At 47.0% G+C, this 25,006-nt stretch overlaps 3 protein-coding genes across 3 annotated transcripts; all 3 read right to left on the bottom strand.

Moving 5' to 3' along the window:
- Window positions 1-1,034: 1,034 nt before the first annotated feature.
- LOC117642932 lies at window positions 1,035-12,237 on the bottom strand. The gene is made up of 8 exons (XM_034381570.1): window positions 12,173-12,237; window positions 8,355-8,415; window positions 7,927-7,997; window positions 7,778-7,808; window positions 3,736-4,128; window positions 2,536-2,853; window positions 1,995-2,153; window positions 1,035-1,296 (listed from the first exon to the last, which is right to left on the bottom strand). Exons 1-8 carry the CDS (start codon window positions 12,235-12,237, stop codon window positions 1,159-1,161), a joined length of 1,236 nt encoding a protein of 411 aa, XP_034237461.1. The 3' UTR covers window positions 1,035-1,158.
- A 2,440-nt stretch (window positions 12,238-14,677) lies between these two features.
- On the bottom strand, window positions 14,678-17,023 carry LOC117642931 (endothelial zinc finger protein induced by tumor necrosis factor alpha-like). The gene is made up of 3 exons (XM_034381569.1): window positions 16,792-17,023; window positions 16,254-16,334; window positions 14,678-15,544 (listed from the first exon to the last, which is right to left on the bottom strand). The coding sequence occupies exons 1-3, from the start codon at window positions 17,021-17,023 to the stop codon at window positions 14,916-14,918; spliced, it is 942 nt and encodes a 313-aa protein (XP_034237460.1). The 3' UTR covers window positions 14,678-14,915.
- Window positions 17,024-17,255: 232 nt separating this feature from the next.
- Window positions 17,256-20,895, bottom strand: LOC117642930 (oocyte zinc finger protein XlCOF26-like). The gene is made up of 5 exons (XM_034381568.1): window positions 20,860-20,895; window positions 20,704-20,779; window positions 20,472-20,552; window positions 19,363-19,443; window positions 17,256-18,941 (listed from the first exon to the last, which is right to left on the bottom strand). Exons 1-5 carry the CDS (start codon window positions 20,893-20,895, stop codon window positions 18,397-18,399), a joined length of 819 nt encoding a protein of 272 aa, XP_034237459.1. The 3' UTR covers window positions 17,256-18,396.
- Between the last annotated feature and the right edge of the window lie 4,111 nt (window positions 20,896-25,006).

The raw sequence follows: 25,006 nt of genomic DNA, 5'->3' as shown, positions 1-25,006 counted from the left end.
GGCGAGCGGTCGTCTCCGCCATGCCGGCGGTGATGCCCGCGACAAGCAGGACGCAGAGGAGTGCGGTGGACTGCTTCATGGTGGAGTGGATGTGGCGCGCCGCCCGACTGCGTGCCCGCCATTTATTTGTACGCACTGCCTGGATGTGGGCTGCCCGGGTTCAAGCACCGACAGGGCTCCTGGTATTTGCGACCCTCTCAGCCGCGCTCTCCGACGCACAATCTTGGTGGGTCACCACCATTGTCTCCTAGCCAGACAATGGCTGCTCTCCGAGCGCGCTTTCCACAACAGGCACATTATTTGAACAAGATACGGCGGCCTTGAGTACACTGTCGTTCAAGGAATGTGACGTCAGAAAGTGAATTTGGTTTGGTCAGGTTCGTCTGAATGCGATGCCAGATTCGTTTGAACGGGGATCAGCATTTAAACGAATGTGACATCATATCCAACCGAACGTGACAAAATTCACATCCTAACATTCGATGAGTAACAGTGTACTCGCTTGGAGAAGCTTAGCTTCCGCTGAGGCTCCTCCAGGCGCGGATCCAAGGAAGGGGGAGGAGCGATGCCCCCTCGCACGAATTTGTGCGATTCTGCGTGCAAATTTTTCGTGAATATAGACTGATTTCTACCCTTTTAACGCCTTCTCATATCTCATAAAAAGACTCCCGTAGACACCGGATTGAACTTCTGGAGAGCTGAAGTCACAGTGTCCTCTTCAGACTGCGCTGGTAACATGTGCGTGGAGGAAGGCGCAAGTGAGAACGCGAAAAAAATTTGGCAAAAGCATACAAAAAGCTTTAATTCGAAACAAAACATGATGAAACAAGACACACTTCTACATGTCGAACAGACGAGAGAAACTTCCGTATTTCTTGTGCGCAAGCAAGAACGCACAACATAGTTGACTTAAGTATACAAGGAACATGCATTCGGAACAATACGGGATGAACTAATACACATTATTATAAGTGTCGAACAAAAGAGACCAACTACCGTATTTCTTGTGTGCAAGCAAGAACGCACAACAAAAGTAAACAAAGAACTTCAATTCGAAACAATACGAGATGAGCTAACAGCAGTATCTGTCGAACAAAAGAGAGAAACTTCCGTCTTTCTTGACGGCAAATAACACCTCGCGTCGTTGTGGTTGCGACACTACTGGGCCGGCTTGCTCGAGGCTTGCTCGTAAAGCTGCTGGGCGGCCCGAATGAAGTCCACCAAGACGGGTCTGGTCTTCTGCAGGTCGCGCCACTGCGGAGTGATGGACAGTTGCTTCCAGCCACGCACCACGGCCTGCGGGGCGAAACAGAAGACGCATGGATTAGCACACTGCGAAACCAAGAGTGAAGAGCTTCGTTTAAGCATTGTGTCACATTCGTTTCGATGTGAATCGGCCATAAATTAGCTTATTATTCACATTCAAACGAATGTGACACAATGCTCAAACGAACGTGACATTTTGTCACGATCATTTCAACGTGATGTCACGCAGGAATGAGTACACTGTACAAAAAATGTCCTGTCAATGCCGTTAATTTATTATCAATGTTTGCTGTTATGCAATTCACGGCGTTTGCTGTGAACTAGTTCACGGCGTTCACTGTGATCTCGGTCACAGTGTTCACTGTGATCTGGCCACAGTAAACGTCGTGAATTGGAGCCTGATTTGCAGTACTTCGGTGCTCAGCGGCGTCAAACTCACAGTGTTTACTGTGAACCAGATCACAGTGAACACCGCGAACAAGATCACAGCGAATCGCGTGAGCAGATCACAGTAAACGCTGTGAATTGACCTACAGCGAAAACTGGTAATAAATTAACGGCATTGACAGGACATTTTTTTAAAAATGTATACCTATATACCTGTATATAACCTATAAGTTTATGGATTTGAAGCGGCCCGTCAAACAAAATGGCCCACGATTGATTCGTGACCCACAATTGATTTTTCACCGCCACCTCCACTGCAAAGCCTGGAAGGCATGACTCACCTGCACGGCACACACTCGCAGGTCGCTCGAGATGACCGGGTTGTCGGCGTGGCGCAGGAGCCCCAGCGCGGTGGGGCCGTCCATGCCCATCAGACGCCGCTCGCACTTGTCCTTGACGTGGTTCACCATGTAGTAGTCGGCGATCTCCAGCAGTTCCACCTGCAGCAGACACCACACTGTAGAAGTCACACCGAATAAATTGTACCAAGCATCGCTTATCGCATTGGGAAGAAACCGAAAGACATTGTAAAATCTACGAGGAAATACCGAGTATTATGAAGTAGAATTCTTCGTTATACGAATGCATTTCTCATTTCTCCAGTGGACTTTTTATATGGTTAATTGTGCATAATTATGCATGCACATATACGTATGTGAGGTGTGTGTGTATCATTATGAATCATAGTTTACATTTAATGCATCTTCCAGCATAAAATGTACACAATGATGCAAAATGATATACACACCTCACGTACGTATCTGTTCACGCATAATTGTGCATATAGAAGTCCACACGAGTTTCGTGTGATGTCTTCCGTACCTCAAGCCCCGCCCAGTCGTCCGCCTGGCCCTGGTACATGAGCGTCAAGAACAGCTCCACGGCCTCCTTGGTGACGCCCGAGATCTTCACCTCGCACACCAGGTCGCCCGAGTCCCTCTCCTTCAGGGCCTTTGCCTCCTTGTAGTCGCCGGAGAACATCTTGAGGAACACGGGGCTGGTGGCCGCCAGCACGGCCCGGTGCGCGGGGAACTCGTGGCCGTCCAGAGTGAGGACCACGTCAGGCAGGTGTCCCTGCGCCCTTGTGTCGTTGAGTCCCCTCAGGATCTCGTGGCACGGCCGGGGACTCAGTGAAAACACCTGTGAACGCCAAAACAATAAACAATGGACGACCCCTCCTACGAAAACCATCCTTGCTCCCGCGGGCGCTAGGAGACCATCCAATCCAAACTCTTCCATTCAAACATTCAAAAGCGCCGGCTAACTATCGTAACTCGGTCGGGCGCTGGGAGACTACCTCAACTTAGGTTTGGTACAGGAGTTAGGATTGTCTTCCAGCGCCCCAGCGAGTAATGATACTTTTCTGGCGCCGCGGCGAGTTAGGAGGATGCTGCCGCCCGAGCGAATAACGATGATTTTCGTAGGACAGGTCGAAGAATTAACAATCAACCAGTGCATCTAAACTTTTGAACGAGGAATACGTCCCAAAATTTAGGGATTCTGTGACATGCTTCCAAACTTAATAACCATGCAGGTTTTTTTAACACGCCTGCGCACATAATTCAACCTGGACTTTAAGACGCACTAAATTGTATGCGAAACTGCGTGATTAAGAGCGCCGGTATGTAGCAAAATCCGGCATTGTTGGGCACAAATTTGTGCACTACGTACTGCAGGCTTAATGTAGTACGTTGCGTTTGCCCGAAAACCTGCGAAGTGATTTAGTGTGACAGATATTGGTTTGGGCTGTCAAACTTACTGCATGATCAATTCATTGATAAGAGTGTTTGGATACGCTTCGCTTGCACTAATTTTCAAAAATTGAAAGATTCTGGTAACAACACAAAAGCATTGAACCTAATTGACACGCGAAAACGGGTTCAAACGAATTGCATTGATTGGCGCTTAAAACAGATCCCTCTGATAAGAATGAGGGAAGTGATAAAGGAACAAAATGACAAGTCTGCAATTGCACAGAGTTTGCACAGAGTTGCAATTTCATAACTATGGGCATACACTCACCTCCACTTTCACCGTAACGAATCCCGTTGTGTAGGTTGACACGGATCCAGCCAGCCCATTGTCAGTCAGTGTGGTGACGATAGCTGGCTCTGGCGCAGGCCACTGAGATTTGTCTGCACTGAAACTCGAACCACCGGGCTTCTTGAATCTGACAAGACTCACACGAATCTCCAGCGAAAGACCGCTGGTCACTAGATCCTCCACATGAAAGTCGATGCAATATTCTTCGTCCTCGTCGTAGGTTTGGCTGTGGAACGCGAGACTCAGGGACACGCCCTCTGGGCTCGCCACCTTGAAAGGCTGGAAGACGTTTTTCGAGCCCCCCGATGCGTGGGCGATGCACTTGTAGAAGAGGGAATACTCCGCCGACGTGACAAGCCAATGAACTCCATCCTGCCAAGGAAGAAAACCTGCACTGTCATAAATGATCGCGGGGAACAATTTTCGTAGAGAGTAAGGATAGGAGATGCTAATGTGGATGCTATTCTTTTGTTATTCTTAACGAAATTTACTGTTATTTAACGGCTGCGACGTCATAAATCGTCAAAAATTGAATTCTGTCAAGTTTGTTTGAAAAAGATGTCACATTCGTTGGAACATGACACGACCGTTTAATTAGGATGTCACATAAGTACATAACGAGGGGTCCTATTCAAAAGATCTTATCTGCGCGTTCCCCCCAAGACAATCTTATCTTAAGGGGGGAGACTCGTCATTTTACGTCAAAAAATCAGATTTTCGTTTTTGAGTTTTTCGAATTCTTTGTGTCAAACCCTTGAAATTGGTGGCTGGCTGGCTTCGAAATTTAAAACCGTTTGGCCATAGGATGACTTTTAGTAATTGTTTTTCCACAGGATAGGTTAGACCGTTTGAACTTTGAAGCCATTTTACTCAATTGCAATATTTTGGGTCTTGCGCGCACGATTTGAGCCAGACCGTTGATTGTTTCGACTCAATAATTTTTCCTATGTTTTGTCTCTATAAGGCCGTCACTCTGAACTAGGATATCTTCAATCGGACCAGTAGAAGTGTCCGAAAAAAATTATTGAAACGTCTAAATTTAAAGGCTTTTCTTTGTACACTTAAAATGTAAATTTGAGGCACTTAGGAACCAGGTATTTCAATCATTCTAGTTCAATCTAGAGTGCCAGGAGTCTTCTTGAGGGAGGAACAAAGACATTTATGATATGATGCCGCATTCTCTGAAAATCATGCGCGCAGTGAATTTTTGGCGTATTTTAGTGGTTTAGTAGAAAGATCACAGATTCTAGGTCATAGGGCCTAGAGTCAAACTTTTTTTTTTGAAATCAACATTCAAGAACCAGCTTTTTATTGGAAAACCCCACTAACCTATAAATTTATTGGAAAGATATTTTATTTAAGCCTGAAATTTGTTAAAATTTTGGTGTTAAAGACGAGTCTCCCCCCTTAACCGCAGGCGAATTTCACTCAGTTTGATCGTTTAATACAGCTACAAATCAATATCATTTGTGATAAAATTCACTGAAATGTGGAGATGACAGATCAAAGAAACCAAAAGTACATGTAAAAATATATTCCGCTTACTCTCGTACGTGTCCCAACTGGTCAAACTGGGTGAAATCCGCATGCGTTTAAGATAAGATTGTCTTGGGGGAACGCGCAGATAAGATCTTTTGAATAGGACCCCTCGATAAGTTGGAACGTGGCTCTACATCCAAACGCAAGTGGCACCGTGTTCAACCAAACGTGACAAAATTAGCATTCCAACGAGTAAGTTTCGCGGAATTTGATCATTTGGGCAGCTACAAATCAAGAGGAATCGTGATGTTCATTCACGCCATTGAAGATGAAGAACAACGACAATAATCCGCTTACGCTCTTATCGGTCTCAAGCGCAACTGGCTTGCCTTCAAGATACTCCAGATTCCCTGAAAGGGAACGATGACCTTCATATGGCAACAGTAAGATCGGTAAGATAGGGTTTTTTGGATAGGGGCCCTCTATGTTTTCGACGGGGGGCTTTCCAGCAACAAAAACAACTAATAACAGGAAAAGTAGCGATATACATCGGCAACTTTGGCCCGTCCCGTACATTAACAAATGTGTGAATTTCGCCTTTGTTTAACCCTGGCGGGTTTGAACCTGAGTCTGGGATCAAAAGAGATGTTATTTTCGTCATCAGCGCCCTCAAAAACCTAAGAAACAATGCAAAAACTCGAATAAAAAGAATGTTCAAAATATACCCCACTGGGATTTGAACCCGGGTCCAAACTTCTCCGATTCGCTTGAAACTGGCACCGTTGGTTTTGTCTCGTCGCCCCGATTCCAAAAATACCCCTACATGCCCTGCTAGCTGTATCCGTTGCCGAAATCCTCCTCGACCCCATGTAGACCATGATGCACCTGCAGCAGCGCCCCCGCCCCAGACAAAAAGATTTCGCGCCCGTTACGGGCACAGCCCGAGCAAATCTGGGCACAGCACGGGCGTGTCCGGGCTCAGCACGGGCTCAGCACGGGCTCAGCACGGGCACAGCACGGGCACAGCACGGGCAGGTACGGGCGCACCATCCGAAGGCGGGCCGAGGCTCGAACCCGCATGGGGGTAAATGCGGGCAAGTACGGGCAAATGCGGGCAAGCACGGGCAAGTGCGGGCAAGTTCGGGCAAGTGCGGGCAGATGCGGGCAGATGCGGGCAGGCACGGGCAAATGCGGGCAGATGCGGGCAGACACGAGCACATACGGGCACATACGGGCAGATGAGTCTGCATCCGGAGCGCCTTGAGGTTTGTGCCCAAGACCCATTCTTGGACGAGCTCGGAAAAGCTAAACACGAGTAATCGAAGCCTGGAGCAGTTCTACATGCATGGAAGCTATGGGGACCATCTCGTGCCGGATGAGCATGGAAGTAGTTTGGGTTGCCTAAGCTACAGGGTGATACGGGGCTCGTCTATCACCGTAGCTTAGGCGACCCAAACTACCTCCATGCTCACCTGGAACGAGATAGTTAGCTTCCAGGCATGCAGCACTGCTCCAGGCTTCGATTACTCGTGTTTACCTTTTTCGAGCTCGTCCACGAATGGGTCCTGGGCACAAACATCAAGGCGCTCCGGATGCATCCGCATCTGCCCGTATGTGCCCGTGTCTGCCCGCATCTGCCCGCATTTGCCCGTGCCTGCCCGCGTCTGCCCGCATCTGCCCGTACTTGCCCGCACTTGCCCGCACTTGCCCGTACTTGCCCGTACTTGCCCGTACTTGCCCGCATTTACCCCCATGCGGGTTCGAGCCTCGGCCCGCCTTCGGATGGTGCGCCCGTACCTGCCCGTGCTGTGCCCGTGCTGAGCCCGTGCTGAGCCCGTGCTGAGCCCGGACACGCCCGTGCTGTGCCCAGAATTGCTCGGGCTGTGCCCGTAACGGGCGCGAAATCTTTTTGTCTGGGGCGGGGTTCGGATCGGATTTGCTGCCACCGGGCGGTTCTTAGGGTCACCCAAGGAGGCTGCATACCAAATTTGGTCAAGATCGGACCACGGGAAGTCCGCGGACGAACGGACGAACGGACGAACGGACGAACGGACGCACAGCAGGGATCATACTATATGCCCGTCCCTCCGTCATTTTTTTACAAAAAAATAAACGGGACGGGCCAAAAACGAGGCATGACGCCGTCTGAAGGTAACCTCAAATTTGGGGGCATTAAAGCCCCACGCTGCTGGTCAGAGAACTCCCAAGTTTCTGCTTCATAATACGGAACAAAACGGTTAGAATTGTGACAGGTTGGTTATAAAGAATAAAGAACCTCAGTACCCAAGTAACCACTTTCTATATGATACGAAAACATTTCACAGGATTACGATACTTCTACAGCATTGTGAACGCACAGCATTTCTCAGTAGAAAATTGAGGGTGTACTTGTAAACGACAGGCCCTTTACAGGCGAATCCTGCGTAACACCGCGAATCTTAACCGAAGAGCATGCGTACCTCCTGATCCAGCATCTTCATTTCCTTCACCGGAACCAGCGCTCAGTAACAAATGAACAGCGAAAATGGAATCGCAGACTCACTCGCGATAGTTGCCCACCCGTCGCACGAACACTGCAGGGAATACACAAACACATGGATGAGTACACTACTCCGTCTGTCTCTCTGGCATGACGCCCTCTGCCGACTCAGGCGGCAAGTGAATGATCTGATCGCGGAGATACGGCCTCACCGATAGCTGGCGGGCAGATACCGTAAGACGCGCTTGCTCGCAGCGACGCTGTTTTGAGTTCGACAGAGAAGCTGGAAAACGGACGAGGAAACGTAGACCACGAGTCAAATGCCCGTTCCACTCCACTTCAGTTTCAGCGCTTCCCCCTTGGTACAACCAAAGCTAAACCACACCAGTATGCGCAAAGTTACGCCAGGAGACATTGGCTTCACTGGCTAAACTGAAGCATGACTCACTAGGATATTTCAACGAATCCCTGGACCGGAAGCAAAACCGCTTCTGCGTAGGGTACTTTAGCGAATCCCTGGACGCTGCCTCACAGTGGAGAAGCGGTTTTAGGTCTTACTTTAGTTCTTTGACTTCCGGTCCAGGGATTCGCTTAAGTACCCTGCTCGAGTCGAGCATAATGTTACGCTCAAAGACGTTACGCTTGAAATGGAGAATTGACAAGAAATTGACCCCGCATTTAGATGAGCCAACTGACTAAGGCTTGAAAACGGAGGGTACTCTTTAGTTTTATCAATGTTGAAATGAAGCGTAGCTGAACTCTAGAAACTCCCCCATATTCCCCGGAAGGGCAAGTTACGCTTGAAAACAGAAGAAAATAGTACGGTACAGTGGCACGCAACACCTCAACCCGCGACTTCCCAAATGCACTCGGTCGCGCCAGTAGACGTACGTTTCTTGTCTCCCTTCGCTTCCTCGGCCACGCAGAGTTGAGGAAGAACGAAAGGAATACTCACAAGAATGTCCGGGTGAAAGACGCCCCCGCGGACCTGCCGGCAGCCGAGCTGACTCAAAGAACGGGCTACCTGTCTCTGGCCTATTTCTCAAACGGGTTCAGGATGTTCTAGTCGAGCACCAGGCTACGAAGTTTCCGATAAGCAATTTTAACGTATCCCTGGACCGGAAGTCGAAGATCTAAAGTAAGAACCAAAACCACTTCTGCGCATGCGCACCCGTCACCCCTCCACTCTCAAGCAGCGTTTGCGCATGCGCTAAAGCCGTTTTGGTTCTTACCTACTTTGGTTCTCTGACTCACGATTCAGGAATTTGCTGATCCAACCTGCTCAGGATGCTCCGCGCCTGTGAAGAACTTCGCGAAAGCGATTCGGATGTCTATCGGAGTAACCGATGGCCTTAGGAGCAGTGTGTCGACACGTCGGCCGCCAATGAAAGGGTGCTACCACACTGTGGGACAGTGTTGAAGTCTAAACGTAGCGCAGAGAAACGCGAGGGACGTGTAGACACGATCAGCGGACGCTTCTAATCCGGCCCTGTTACAACTTCAAAAGTCGCGCGCCGCGAATCGCTGGCAACGAATTCCTGATACCGAGCACACAATTTGCTAAGGGCTACTTAATAGATCTGAGTACGTCGAGCGTTGGTCCGGAAGTATTACCGAATTGAACTTCATCAACAGGAAGTCAGAGGTTCCAGCTTCAGGTGGTAGTGTACACTGCATTGGAGGTCTGGAACCGCTCGCAGCGTGTACATAGTAAATGTCTTACGGTGAAAGGCGGCACCAACATAATATGGTGTAGATTTTCTCCATAATACCAACGAAATTAGTCAAAATCTCTATGAGGTACAGTGAATTCTCAATGGTATGTTACGAAGTCAGCTGCACCACCATAACATGGAACATTTAAATGTGTTCAAATATGGAACATTAAAACATATAATATGGAGAATCTTCACTGTACAACATTTTGAGTGTATTTCTCATCGACAAGCTGTTTTCTCCACTTCCGCAGTATTAATCTTCTTCCTGGCTGGAGCTCATTTAAAGATTTTTTCACATACTGAAGTTTTGCCTAATGTTATTTCACATAGACGGTTTCACACAAATTTTTTCACACAAAGTACCATTTCCTAAGTACCATCCGCGTTTTAACTGGTTAAAACGCGTTTTGACCGGGGACCGGACATTAACTGTAACATTTACAACGGTTTACACATTGTTCACACAATTTTTGTGTGAACCTATTTATTAGCAGTTCCTTGCCGATTGACTCTCCATGGCGGCCCTAGAGTACGAAGACTTCAGGGAAGACGGTAAGGATGTGCGAATCAAGGATTTTCATTTCGAATCAAACTCGAATTGAATCTTAAAAAAGAAGTTTCGAATCGAAAAAGTTGTCTAATTAAATCGATCCGAAGTTGAAAGATTAAGAATCGAATCAAATTCGAACTGAAACAAAGAAAAACAAATCACAAAAATGGTGTGTTTCAAAACACATTTTCTGTATGAAAAAAAAAAATACGATTTCAAGAAATCCTAGGAGTCACGAAGTTAATTTGGGTAGGAGTGTGGGGAAAGCAAAAAAGTTATGTAAAAGGTAGGGGGTAGCTCAAGGGTGGCTACGAACGGCAGTGGTACCAATGTGGTCGATGTGCCACCCGTCAAAATTTAACCTTGGCAATAAAGAGAAATCAAAATGCCGGGAAATTCGAAAAATTCCAATCCTAATGTATTCCACAGTGATCTGACAAAGGAACATCTTTGAAGTCCATCATTATGAAAATTTTGGTGGCAGATAAAGAAGGCAGTAAACTAATTTTCGCGGGTTGGCAACAATTTTGTCGGCGTCTGCGCCCTTCCGAAAATCGCGAAGCTGAAAACACGAGTATAGTCGCGCACTAAAACTGCCCCTCCATTGTTGCTGACGTTGAATTGTTTGGCTTGTTTCAAAAGGCTACGGCTCTCTAGTCATGTTTTCTTCAATTCTGTGTAATAGTTCTCACTCACAACGTAGCAACACCACGACGGTTGGCTTGACAAACTTTATAAACTCGAGAGGGATGGTCTCGAAACGGTCTTGTTCGAGGAACATGAGCACTGAAAGTCGCGAGGTGGAGCGAAGTGATCGTGGTGCTAACTGAATCAGAAGTACCATCAAACCTGGCTAAAAGGAGCAGCTACATGACCAGCTTATTCAAAAGAGACTAAAAGTCTTAAAGCGACTCTTAAACTGCATTAAGGAAAGATAATTCACAGATGCATGTGCACAGGTACGCAGTTAACTGGCTCAATTCACTCCGATTTGAAGAGTAACAAAAATTTTCAACTAAACAACAACAAAAACAACAACGCAGAGGTGCGGGATTGGTACGGGACACTCTCATAAAAAGTCACTGGCCGGCCGGCCGATCCAAATGGCCACGTTCGAAACGACACCAATTCTATTGTTGCATCTTGTCTACCTGCCGTCAAAGAAATTTTTCATTTCGAACGTGCTATTTCAGCTTTTGGAGTAAGCTGTACAGACCCAAAAAGAAGCTCCGCTATTGGTCCGGCTCGGCTCGGCTCCCCCCACTCCCTCTTTTTCCTTTGACGAGTCGAGTTTTGCCATGGAAACGGCGATTTTGACAGCAAATTTCTCAAAATTGGCCACCAAATTTTTAACCAGATTTCAGCATCAGAATCAGCGTTCAAAGGTCTACAAGTCTGCAAAATCTCATTAAAATCGTATAGAAAATTTCCGAAATGCATAAAGGGCCACACAAATCGAATCTCGGGCCGGCTGAATCCTGGGTATACTATAAGGCTACTTCGTGCCTCAAAAACAGAACAGGAATTTTTTAAAAAAATCTGATCTTGCTTCAATATAAAAACAACGCTAAGCGCTGTGCGCGCGTCTTTTAACCGGTCCCGAGCAACCGATTCGAAGAGGAACCACCGTCTATTCGAAATTCCGAATATACCGGGTCGAAGTTAAGATATCCGTCCCATCCGTCCCCGAATCGAATCAACCCTGATTCGATTCGATACCGAACTATATCCCTTAAAGACGGCCGCTCTGGAGTACTTGGTTCGCCGTGGCCACAATTTTACGCAGTAGCCTTGATGGCTTGTGGCGTTGGTGACTAGTGGCCTCGTCCTTGAAACCCTTCGAAATAAATATGTGTTAACTGGCATTGAAGGTAAAAAGAAATTTGTGTGAAAAAAGTTGTGTGAAACCGTCTATTTGAAATTACATTAGGCGAAACTTCAATATATGAAAAAATTGGTGTGAACCGTCGTGTTACCGAACATTTAGTGTGTTCTTTTCTTTTCTTTTTGGCGTCAACGCCAGAGAAGCACAACCTCGCTATACAAATATGACAACTATTCAGTAGCCTCAATTAAAAAAATGCAAAGAACATTTATTACTGTTGGAAGTAGGAGGTAGGTTGCACCTAGTTGAAACCGGTTGTAAGTAGGTTGAACCAAACCAACCTGGTTACAAGTGGAGCCACCTACTTGTAACGAGGAGTCGGCCGGCTACAACTAGGTTGAACCATTGCACTGTTAAGGGAAGTCGTCATTTTACAACAGTAATCCCAACAATTAGTGTTGTAATTTTACAAATAATAATTCGTAAAATAACAACAAGATTCATGAAACGAGCAATCGTCATATTTTCGACAAACTTTACTCATAAATTTAGGAATAAATTCGTAATTTTACGATGAAATCTTCATGTTACTGACGAAAGATCGTAGTTTTACTGATAAAATCGTTATCTTACGACTATTCTCGTTTTATCACGCGTAAACTTGTTTTCTTACAAATCAAGCTTACTCTACAAATCGAAGAGTGTACATGGTATGCTCTAACTGGAGCATGCCTGCAAGCACGCTCTAACTAGCGCATGCCTGCCAGGCATGCACTAACTACAGTATTCTCCCGCAATAGGTCGACGGCTCGGGACCGGATCTCGGACTATAACGAACACGAAAACCCGAACAGCACATGGTGCGAAGGCCGGGCTCCGGCAGTGCTCCGAGCTCGGGGAGGCCATAAAACAATTAGCCGGCCCTTGGGTCCTACACTGGAGTGGCCCGAAACGCAGTGCCGACCGGCGCCTTACGGGTCCACGCTACCTAGCCAGGTCGGCACTGCGGTTCGGGGTTCCGTCAGCGCCCGGGTTCGCGCGTTTTCGGCCTGGCGGCACGGAGGACCCCTGTCAATCATCCCCGAGGGTCGAGCTCGCCGGGCCATAAACCCCCGTGCGTAAGCGGGGGCCGTCACATGAAAACGACTTATTGCGAGTCGACCTAATGCGGGAGAATACTGTAGTGCATACATGCCATGTACACGCTAGCTGAAGCATGCATCTAGTGCATAAGGGATAGGGAGTTGTCTGCATCAGGAAGCGTGTACATGGCATGTATGCGCTAGTAAGTGCATGCTTGGCAGGCATGCGCTAGTTAGAGCGTGCTTGCAGGCATGCTCCAGTTAGAGCATACCATGTACACTCTTTGATTTGTAGAGTATTTTTTATGAATAGTTGCCTGTTAAATCTGTACCACGAACTGCACTGTTTTTTACAGAGTTAATTGTAAATTGACAAATTGTTCATCATTTTACAAACTGCTTCTTAAATTTACAGGTGAAATCGTTAATTTACAAGTATGATTGTAAAAGCAAGTCTGAAAAACTGCGTTTTCGTCCGTTGTTTCCTTACTATATAGGAAGAAAAAATGCCCGTAACGACCAAAATTTGAGGATCAAGTCTGTAAGTTTAAGAATATTTTTGTAAATTGACGAAAAAAAGACGGATGATCAGATCGTTTTTGAAATTTACGAGCAGTTCGTGGTACAAATTTAACAGACAACTAATCGTAATTTCACAAAATAATCCCGAACAGTGTGCATTTATTTTATTTTCACTTGTAACCAATGAGAGTTGGTTGGAAGTGTTCTTAGTGAGTAAGGGCAGGGGTTGGGAGGGAACAACAATAGCAACAATAACAATGGACTGCGCGCCTCGGACCGCGCCACGGAAACGTCAGTTTCGGCCACTTTCGGCACGGGCGGGAGTCTTGCACCCTTGTCAAAGGTCATCTAACATCAGAAGCCTCAGGGTTGGTGCAGTCGCCGGCCTTCAGCACCAGGCCGAAAAGATGCTGAGAACCTCCAACAACAAGTTCCCTCCAGCCAGTGTCGGGGACAATGTCACAGTCCCTGTTCCCGACGTGGATAGAGGCCGCGGTGACCCCAGGAATGTCCTTTGTGTCGTTCTGGAAGCCACCGAGGATGGCTTCTATCGCGTTGGAAACAAGGACGGTGTGCTAGAGACAATGCTGGCAAGGAACATGTTTACTGTCACCAAGGAAGCCTTCCTGACGGTAGACGACGTGCCGAAGGACAGCATCTTGAAGCTCCGCCGCCTCGCAACTCTGCAAAGCAAGACGGGGGGGCAAGGGTTCACGAGATGCAACTGCAGCCAACGGTGCACCACTCAACGCTGCGGTTGCAGGCGTGCCGGCCTCCTTTGCAACAGCAAGTGCCACAGCAGTCTGCCATGCAGCAACAAGGGAGACGCTGCCCCACCGACTCCGAAGTCAAGAAAAACTCCGGCCAGCCACCCCAAAAAAAGAGTTGCAAAGAAAAAAAATTGCAAAAAAGATTTGTTGTGAGAAATAAATAAATTTTATCCACCCACATCTAACCAACAAAAATCTTGCTTCAACACTTCTAACCACTGACATGTGGTTACAACTAGTTCTAACTCACAATATCTGGTTACAAGTAGGTGGCTCCACTTGTTACCAGATTGGTTCGGTTCAACCTACTTACAACCGGTTTCAACCAGGTGCAACTTACCTCCTACTTCCAACAGTAACATATCCAAAGGATTTCAAATAAAAGTGATGTTAAGGGCTCTTTTAACGCCGAAATCACGGATGGTGAAATAAAATGTTGTAATAACCTTATGAATGCATCTCAAAGTGCGATAAACAGTGTGAACTACAAGCTGGGTTTTCGATGAAGAACATTGATTTATTCGATACAAAGAATACAATAACAGTCGAAAGAAAGATTTAACAGCAGTTCTACCAAGAATACACAGACTTTGCAAAATTCAACTAAAATAAAGAACTTGCAGCTTTCACGAGCATGAACTGAAATATTAGAGGAAACTACATTCTACACGCATCACAATCCGAAGCCTTATCATTTCAAAAGAAACGACACACTAGCTCAGCTTCTCCCTGAGTTACTGTCCAGCATGAATGCCCTTGTGGCGGCGTAGATTTGAGGCATCAGAGAATTTCTTCGCGCACACCTTGCACTCGAAGGGCTTCGCACCAGAATGAATCCTGTTGTGCACAGTCAGAGTAACGAGGTGGCTAAACTTCTTTGCGCACACGTCGCACTCATACGGCTTCTCGCCAGTATGAGTCCTTTTGTGCAATGTGAGAGCTCCGCTCTGGTTAAACTTCTTCCCACACACGTCGCACTCATACGGCTTCTCTCCAGTATGGATCCTCTTGTGTCTTGTAAGATCACTTTCCTGACTAAACCTCTTCCCACACTCGTCACACTGGTACGGCCTGTCCCCGGTATGAATCCTTTCGTGTTTCTTGAGATCCTTGGCCGAAGTCCACTGCTTGCCGCACACTCCGCACGCGTGCCGCCCCGCCTTGGAGTGCCCCGCCAGGTGCTTCCGCAGGTCCGCCTCGGCCCGGAAACTCTTGCCGCACTCCCCGCACTTGGACGCGAGCCGCGCCTTCCCGCCTCGCTGCCGCCGCGAGGCCTGCTCCACCTGCCCCGCACCGCCGGCCGGGCCAGCCAGCGAGAAGGTGCCGCTGATGACCAGCTGCGGGGTCTCCGCCGGGACGGGGCCTGCAACATCGAGCGGGTGCAGAACGGGTTAGCGAAGGACAAAGGGAAGTGCCAATCCTATTGAAGACAACCGCACTGCACGAAAAAGTGAGGATAGTACAACAAAAGAACAACAGGGATTTTTCAAAGTACAACGAGGATTGTACAAACCACAACGACGCCTGGACAGCACAGCACACTGAGAATAAAATAGTCATGATCATGACTTAAATTTTGGGCGAGGAATTTTTTACCGCGCAAATACAGGTTAGGAAGGTTTCCTCGCCCAAATTTGGCTGAGGAAGGTTTCCTCACCCAAATTTGGGTCCTCATACTATGGAGCCATATAGGTAGCTGATACACCCTTACTCGCCTAAATTTGGGCGAGAAAGGCTTTCTCGCCCAAATTTTGACGATAAAGTATACCTCGCCCAAAATTGGGTATTGATCATGACTTGTTCATTTTCAGTGCACTCGTCATGTCGGTTTCATTGTTTTCCACAACAATTGTTGTTCTTGTGAAGTACAATAAATTACTAATAAAAATTTGCTAGAAATTCGTGTAGTTTAGTTGTGGTTATTTCTTGCAGTGCGGACAACGGCAGAAACAATTCAAAAGAACTCAATGGAAACAGAGATCGGCTCGCACTTTAAAATGAACTGGAAAGCATTCAAAATCCACCTCTGCAGCCCGCGGCATCCCGGACTGCTCCGCCAAGACTCCACCCACCTTCGCCTCCAGAGTCGCCGTCCGCTCCGCAGTGCCGCCCTCCAGACTCGGGGGCCTCCAGGTCCTCGCCCTCCACGGCGCCTGCAAGCAACAAGGCGGTACTGAGCCGTCCTTGCCAAGCAACGTTTCCCGTTCAACCACGCAGCGCAGCAATGCACAGAGGAAAAATTAATTCAAGTTAAAACAGCGAAAATCAACGCCCAGATTGCGAAGCTAAATCGACTTGCTGCCTAAGGTGTGCAAGCCAGTGTGCCAGCGACCCGGCCGCCGCGGTGGTCCACGCGCCGCCACTCCACCCACCGAGGGGTCGGCAACTTCCCTTGGCCGTGTACGAGGGAGTATACGTATATTACCAGTAATATAGGTAATATATGTGTAATATAAAGTAATACAAAGTAATATATAGTAATATAGGGGTATTATAGAGGCGAAATTGTGGTAATATGCAATATATATATGGTAATATACAGGTAATATACTGGTAATATAGCCACCGCGTACGAAGCAATATATGAGTTGCCGACCCCTCGCCACCCACCTTGGTCCCCAGGGCCGGCGTCCTCGTCCGCTCCGCAGTCGCGTCCTCCAGGCGCCTCCAGGTCCTCCGCCTTCACGGAACCTGCAAGCAAGGCGGACTTCAGAAACCAGCCAGCCAAAACGTACGGCCAACGCCGGGCGAGTCTCCCAGTCCTCGCGGCGGGCTGGGCCGCAGGAAGCCGTGGACGCGGAGAGACTCGGCCAGCGAACCACAGACCCATGCAAGAAGCCATGCAAAACACCTGCCTAGCAAACCGACCATAGAAGCTGTGATTAAACACACTCAGTTACTGCTATTAAACTAGAAACGGACAGCAAATTTTCAGACTTTTATTAACTTCAAATAATTAGGTACACATTATACTGCACTGCTCTGAACACTAATGAAGAATCGTTAACACTGGGAGGCGAATGATTGGAAAAAGCCACCGAAGTGTGAAAGGAAGTCGGCGCGGCACGCGGCCCTGGTCCTGAAACAGCAAGAAAATATTAGACAGAATGCAGAAAAACAAGTCTGACAGATAATGGCAAAAGCAGCAAAAAATTGACATCATGAAAACGGCTGGAACATATTACAGAGTACAGCACGACGGTACTCTTAGAATGCGCGATAACACGTCGAAAAATGTTTTTATTTATTTCAGGATTCTAACACGATGTTAATCAACAACAACAAGACGAAGGACTTCCTTATTTTTGGCGAGCCCAGGCATTTGTTTAAACAACTTCAACCGTAAAACCTTGTAGCAAAAACAGAATTGTTCCCAATAAAAATTAGATACGTTAGTGACTTTCATCAATAAATACTTTGTTATCCGACACAAAAAAAAAACAAGAAAAGAACAAGGCTTTTAACACTTCTGAACTTCGCAGAAGTTCAGTTCGGTAGCTCTACCAAGACAACACACTTTCCTGGAGTACAACCAAAAATTATGAACTCAAAGTGTTACGAGCATGGAATAAAATTTCGGAGGAAACCTCTTTCTGCCCCAACACACTCCAAAGCCTTTACACTTCGCAAGAAATGTGGCTCTTGCACTTGGCACATGTGTTCACTTATCACACCAGTACAGGACGGAACTCACAAACAGGAAAAAAATTACTGCAGTAGGAGTTAGCGGCAAAAAAACAATTGGCAACATGAAAACGGTTGAAACAGTTTCCAAAGTACTGCGCGACGGTGCTTCGGTATACTCGAAAACACTCCGAGAAATGTTGTACATACCGAAGTGGACTCTGACAAAACTTTACAAATAAGGCCTCTTTCACCAAACAGTCAAGCCGAGCGACATCACAACTTAGAGCGAGTACACGTGTTTGATTTGAACAGTTTGAACCGAATAACCTTCACAAAAACCGAAGTCTTCAAAAGAGAAAAGCACTAATGATTATAACTGATTATCATCAACGAACAACATGACACAAAAATACAAGAAAGGAGGGAAATAGTTTAACAAGATTACAGACTTTGCAAAATTAAACTAAAATTAGTAGCTGATAGCTTTCACGAGCATGAAATGATATATCAAAAGAAAGTACGTTATACACACGACATATTCCAAAGCCTTAAGCAAGAAACGACACACTAGCACAGCTTATCCCAAAGTCACTGTCCAGTATGAATGCCCTTGTGGCGGCGTAGAGCTGAGGGATCAGAGAACTTCTTCGCACACACCTTGCACTCGTAGGGCTTCGCACCAGAATGAATCCTGTTATGCACAGTAAGAGTACCGAGATTGGTAAACTTCTTCCCACACACGTCGCACTCGTACGGCTTCTCGCCAGTATGGATCCTCTTGTGCACAGTCAGATTGCTTTCCTGGTTAAACTTCTTCCCACACTCGTCACACTGGTACGGCCTCTCCCCGGTGTGGATCCTTGCGTGCTTCTTCAGATCCGCAGCCTTGGTCCACTGCTTGCCGCACACTCCGCACGCGTGCCGCCCCGCCTTGGAGTGCCCCGCCAGGTGCTTCCGCAGGTCCGCCTCGGCCCGGAAACTCTTGCCGCACTCCCCGCACTTGTACGCGAGCCGCGCCTTCCCGCCTCGCTGCCGCCGCGAGGCCTGCTCCACCTGCCCCGCACCGCCGGCCGGGCCAGCCAGCGAGAAGGTGCCGCTGATGACCAGCTGCGGGGTCTCCGCCGGGACGGGGCCTGCAAAACCGAGTGGGGTGCAGAATGGGCAAGAGAAAGACAAAGTAAAATGTCAGTCCCGTGAAAGTATATAACCGCAGGATAGTCGAAACAACACTTTTGGATAGATTTACTAAAAATATATTTGGCTTTCACTTAAAGACGATTTTAAGGCAAGTTTCCTTTTGAAGGATGTCATGACAATTCTCAGCCCCGTGCAGTAGGAGTCCTAGTGAAAATGCAACTACTTTGCAAGTGATGACGATGTCATCCACCACTCACGATTCTGTCAATTGGTGCCAACAGATTTTAGCAGTGATTGAGGCAAGGAGCTCGTTGTGTTCTCTCCGGTGAAACTGGTCCCTACTGTTTCATTGAATCGGTATCCCCCCCCCCTCAGGCCGAGGCATTCTGCAGACTGCTCCGCCAAGACTCCACTCACCTTCGCCTCCAGAGTCGCCGTCCGCTCCGCAGTGCCGCCCTCCAGACTCTGGGGCCTCCAGGTCCTCGCCCTTCACGGCGCCTGCAAGCAACAAGGCGTTACTGAGCCGTCCTTGCCACTCACTTGGAAAAAATAGCCATTTACAGGCCCTTCGAACCCACACTGAGAATCCAAACGCTGAGTATAGCGTCAATTGGTGCAATGCAAAAGCATTGCACATGAAGTGCAATGCCCCCCCATTCCCATGCATAAGCATAGGGCATTTTCGGGATGCATTGCACGTAAGGTGCAATATGTCTGAGGCATTGCACGTATGGTGCGATATCTCAGCTGTATTGCACCATACGTGCTATACTCATAGCGTTTGGAATCTCAGTGCAGGCTCATACGCAATGCATACACGCTAAATGTTTATGTGGAATTTTGTACGTACCACTTGCACGATTTTGTGCATGCGGGGGATTTGCATAATATTATGCGTGACAATGCATTAATTTATGCAAATTTGTGAACAATTTAACGCAAAACGATCACGCAGGTTTAAAATCGTGCATCACCACCAACATAGTGATTTAGTGTAGAGGAGTCACGCAAGTTACTGATTGGAAAGCACAAAGAAATGTCTTCGAGTGTGTTTCAAAGGTACCTAAGAAAAATGCTAATTCAAGGCAAAACCAGGCAATATTTCCTGAATGCGGTATGCTATGTAACATGTCGTGGTTGCAAGGCTCGCCCCTTGCATGTAATCCGTTCCTTGCAGTTACTCAGCGCTGTGTCCAAGCGACCCTCAACAATCACAAAATGAAAGCTGCAGCACTACTCAGGTCTCGCACTCTACACCGACTGTGCAGCGACGGGGTTCGAGGGCTCGCGTTCCAAACGACATTCCAAGATTACACGAGTGACGCGGACGCGGATACGGTTCGCAACAACGTATCCCGTTCTACCACGCAGCGCAGCAATGCATGGAAGAAAAAGTAGTTCAAATTAAAACAGTGAAAATGACCGCCCAGATTGCAAAGCTAAATCGACTGGTTGCTCAAGCTTAGCAAGACAGTGTACCGGCGTTCCGGCCGCCGCGGCGGTCCACGCGTCGGCACTCCACCCACCTTGGTCCCCAGGGCCGGCGTCCTCGTCCGCTCCGCAGTCGCGTCCTCCAGGCGCCTCCAGGTCCTCCGCCTTCACGGAACCTGCAAGCAAGGCGGACTTCAGAAACCAGCCAGCCAAAACGTGCGGCCAACGCCGGGCGAGTCTCCCAGTCCTCGCGGCGGGCTGGGCCGCAGGAAGCCGTGGACGCGGAGAGACTCGGCCAGCGAGCCACAGGAACACGCCACGGCCAACCCATGCCAGAAGCCATGCAAAACACCTGCCCAGCATAACTACCACAGAAGCTGTAATTAAACATACTGATGTACTGCTATTAAACAAGAAACGGACAGCAAATAATCAGACTTTATAATTCAAAATAAAAGGTACACATTGTACGCTGCTCTGTACCACTACTGATGGCTCGCCTGACAGTGGGAAGCGCATGCTGGGAAAAAGCCACTAAGAAGTGCAAGGAAGTCTGCGATCGTTCTACCCTCGCACAGCCCTGGTCCTGAAACAGCACACAAATATAAGACAGAATGCAGACAGGAGTCAAAGAAAAAATGGCAAAAGCAGAAAAAGTTGACGTCATGAAAAGGGCTGGAACAGATTCTAAAGTACAGCACGACAGTACTATATGTTGTAATCGCGAACACGTCGAGAAATGTTCGACACACCGGAGAGGTCCGTGACGAAACTCACAGTTACGGCTTCTTTCATCAAAACATCTACGTATAAACTTATGTCAGCATTCTCACTTAATGCTGAACTACAAAAGACAGACACCTTACTTACTGTAAGGAAAGGAACTTGGGTTTAACAACTTCAACCATAAAAACCTTACAAAAACAACGTTGTTCACAAGAAAAATTGAATTCGTATTGAAACAGACTTTATCAAGAAATTCTTTGTTATCCGTCACAAAAAAATAAAACAAGAAAAGAACAAGACTTAATACTCTCTTTAACGTAACGGCCGTTCTACTAGTGCGGTCGCTACACGTGAAAATTTGAGGAAATCTGGCATATTATGATACAAGTGTGAAAATTTGTACACGTGTTTTTGGAACCACAAGGAACGATTCTGCCCGGGGTCCCAAATGTGAAATCTTACTCTGAGGGGTGGTTCACCCCTTTAAAAATGTCGCCGTTTTTAAGGTTTTCGGGCTCCGGAACGCTCCTCCTGGTACCCAAGTGCGTTTAATATTGCTTACTAATGACTTGGAGTACTGCAGCACCGTCGCGCTCCGTGTTCTACCAATCCTCCCCTCCCAAGGGGTGGTTTACCCCCTAGAATAGCTGTTTCTCCACTGATCCCTAATATTGGCATGCGAGGTGTCGTTTCCATATAATTCCATGTCGGGGAATCGAAATTCGAGGTCCAGAAAGCCGTATCTATGAATTTGAACTATCCTAGACACCTATTCGCCTATGAACAAGGTGCAAGACAGGTAGTAAAGTGCGTTAAACCCCAAGTACAGACGTAGATTCTAGGGAGATATGATCGGGAGGACCCAACTCTGATGAAAAATTAAGTCTTGCCTAAAAAATTGATCTATCCTAAAAATTACATTGGGCCCTTTTGATTTTTTAAAAATTTTTTCCTATTCCGACAGAAGCCAGCTCAACTAGAGAACCAAAGCAAACGGTGGTTTCCTGCAAAGTCTCAAAGCTGAGGCTCAATTAATTTAGATTCTGCGTAGGTTTTTCTGTTTGAAAACCCATTTAACCCGCTTTTCTAGTACGTCTACCATCAGAGTACAGTAATGGTCTTCGTTGGGCTGAGAAAAATCGTGTTTTGGGGTCGACTTTAAGCAGCCACTGCGTTTGATCCGGGGGGGTATTTTGTCCTGCCTCAACAGGCAATTGGTCTTCAGACCTTGCTTTAGCATCCCTTTGTTACGGAGTGCGATTATCACCCTTTAAATTTGGGAGCAGTGTTGGCTCAAAGTTGACCAAAACGGTCACAAATGTCTTTGAAAATTCGTTTTTTGGGCCGATTTTAAGCAGCCACTGCGCAGATCCGAGGCGGTTTTTTGTTCTCACTCAACGTAGATTGGTTTTTAGACCTTGCTTTTGCATGCCTTTGTTACGCAGTGCGATTATCAGCCTTAGTTTGGGAGCAGTGTTGGCTCAAAGTTGACCAAAACGGTCATAACTGCCTTTGAAAAATCGTGATTTGGGACAACTTTAAGCAGCCTCTGCGTCTGATTCGAGACGGTATTTCGTCCTCCCTCAACGGGCATTTAGTCTATGGACCTTGCTTTCGCATGCCTTTGTTACGGAATGCGATTATTAGCCTTAGTTTGAGCGCAGTATGGGTTTAAAGTTGACCAAAACGGTCCAAAATGCCTTTAAAAAAACAAGTTTTGGGCCAACTTTTGCAGCCTTTGCGTCTGATTCGAGGCGGTTTTTCGTCCTCCCTCAACGGGCATTTAGTATTTGGACCTTGCTTTTGCATGCCTTTGTTACGGAGTGCGATTATCAGCCTTAGTTTGGGAGCAGTATTGGCTCAAAGTTGACCAAAAGGTCAAAATTGGCCTTAAAGTCGGTAAAAAACGCGATTTGGCATGTTTGATTGCTTCGATCAACTTTGAGCCAATATTGCTCCCAAACTAAGGCTGATAATCGCACTCCGTAACAAAGGCATGCGAAAGCAAGGTCCAAATACTAAATCCCCGTTGAGGGAGGACGAAATACCCCTCGAATCAGACGCAAAGGCTGCAAAATTTGGGCCCCAAAAACTTTTTTTTTCAAAGGCATTTTGGACCGTTTTGGTCAACTTTAAACCGATACTGCGCTCAAACTAAGGCTAATAATCGCATTCCGTAACAAAGGCATGCGAAAGCAAGGTCCATAGACTAAATGCCCGTTGAGGGAGGACGAAATACCGTCTCGAATCAGACGCAGAGGCTGCTTAAAGTTGTCCCAAATCACGATTTTTCAAAGGCAGTTATGACCTTTTTGGTCAACTTTGAGCCAACACTGCTCCCAAACTAAGGCTGATAATCGCACTGCGTAACAAAGGCATGCAAAAGCAAGGTCTAAAGACCAATCTACCGTTGAGTGAGAACAAAATACCGCCTCGGATCTGACGCAGTGGCTGCTTAAAGTCGGCCCAAAACACAAATTTTTCAAAGACATTTGTGACCGTTTTGGTCAACTTTGAGCCAACACTGCTCCCAAATAAGGCTGATAATCGCACTCCGTAACAAAGGCATGCTAAAGCAAGGTCTGAAGCCCAAATTGCCTGTTGAGGCAGGACAAAATCCCCCCTCGGATCAAACGCAGTGGCTGCTTAAAGTCGACCCAAAACACGATTTTTCCAGCCCAACGAAGCCCAAACTGTACTCTGATGGTAGACGTACTAGAAAAGGGGGTTTAAAATGGGTTTTCAAACAAAAAACCTACGCAGAATCAAAATTTAATTGAGCCTCAGCTTTGAGACTTTGCAGGAAACCACCTTTTGCTTTGGTTCTCTAGTTTAGCTGGCTTCTGTCGGAATAGGAAAAATTCTTAAAAAATCAAAAGGGCCCAATGTAATTTTCTAGGATAGATCAATTTTTTAGGCAAGACTTAATTTTTCATCAGAGTTGGGTCCTCCAGATCATATCTCCCTAGAATCTACGTCTGTACTTGGGTTGAACGCACTTTTCTACCTGTCTTGCACCTTGTTCATAGGCGAATAGGGTCTAGGATAGTTCAAATTCATAGATACGGCTTTCTGGACCTCGAATTTCGATTCCCCGACATGAAAATTTTATGGAAACGACACCTCGCATGCCAATATTAGGGATCAGTGGAGAAACAGCTATTTTTGGGGGTAAACACCCCTTTGGGGGGGGAGGATTTGGGAGAACACGGAGCGCGACGGTGCTGCAGTACTCCAAGTCATTAGTAAGCAAAATTAAACGCACTTGGGTACCAGGAGGAGCGTTCCGGAGCCCGAAAACCTTAAAAAACGGCGACATTTTTAAAGGGGGTGAACCACCCCTCAGAGTAAGATTTCACATTGGTACCTCGGGCAGAATCGTTCCTTGTGGTTCCAAGAACACGTGTACAAATTTTCACACTTGTATCATAATATGCCAGATTGTTCCGGTAACAGCCCGCACTATACCAAGAGAACTGACTTTACAGGAGTATACAACCAAAATTATGGTCATAAAGTTGTTACGAGCATGGAAAAAAATTTTAGAGGGAAATCTTTTTGGGCATCACACTCACACTCGTCAAAAATTGGCCCTGTACACTTGGTGCCCAAGGGGTTACCCACTCTGGTAATCGTGTGTACATTTGGTCCAGTAATCATTGGTATTCAAACACCAAAACTGGCTAGTTTCGCCGTTTCTATCAGATTTTGGTGGTTTTTCTTATGGAATTAGGCCAAAATGCTCTTAGCTGGCCAAATTATGGAGTTTTTTAAAGTATGTTTGTAGATAATCACTGGTAATCAGTAATCCTGTGTACACTCCTGAGCTGAGTGGTCAACCCCTTGCTTGGTGCACTTGAGTGAACATAGCAGACAAATTCAAGAATTTACAAACAGGGAAAAA

Source organism: Thrips palmi, unplaced genomic scaffold (genome assembly GCF_012932325.1).
Source record: "Thrips palmi isolate BJ-2018 unplaced genomic scaffold, TpBJ-2018v1 HiC_scaffold_16, whole genome shotgun sequence".
Taxonomy (NCBI): Eukaryota; Metazoa; Arthropoda; class Insecta; order Thysanoptera; family Thripidae; genus Thrips; species Thrips palmi.
This window is presented reverse-complemented; position numbering and strand designations above follow the sequence as displayed.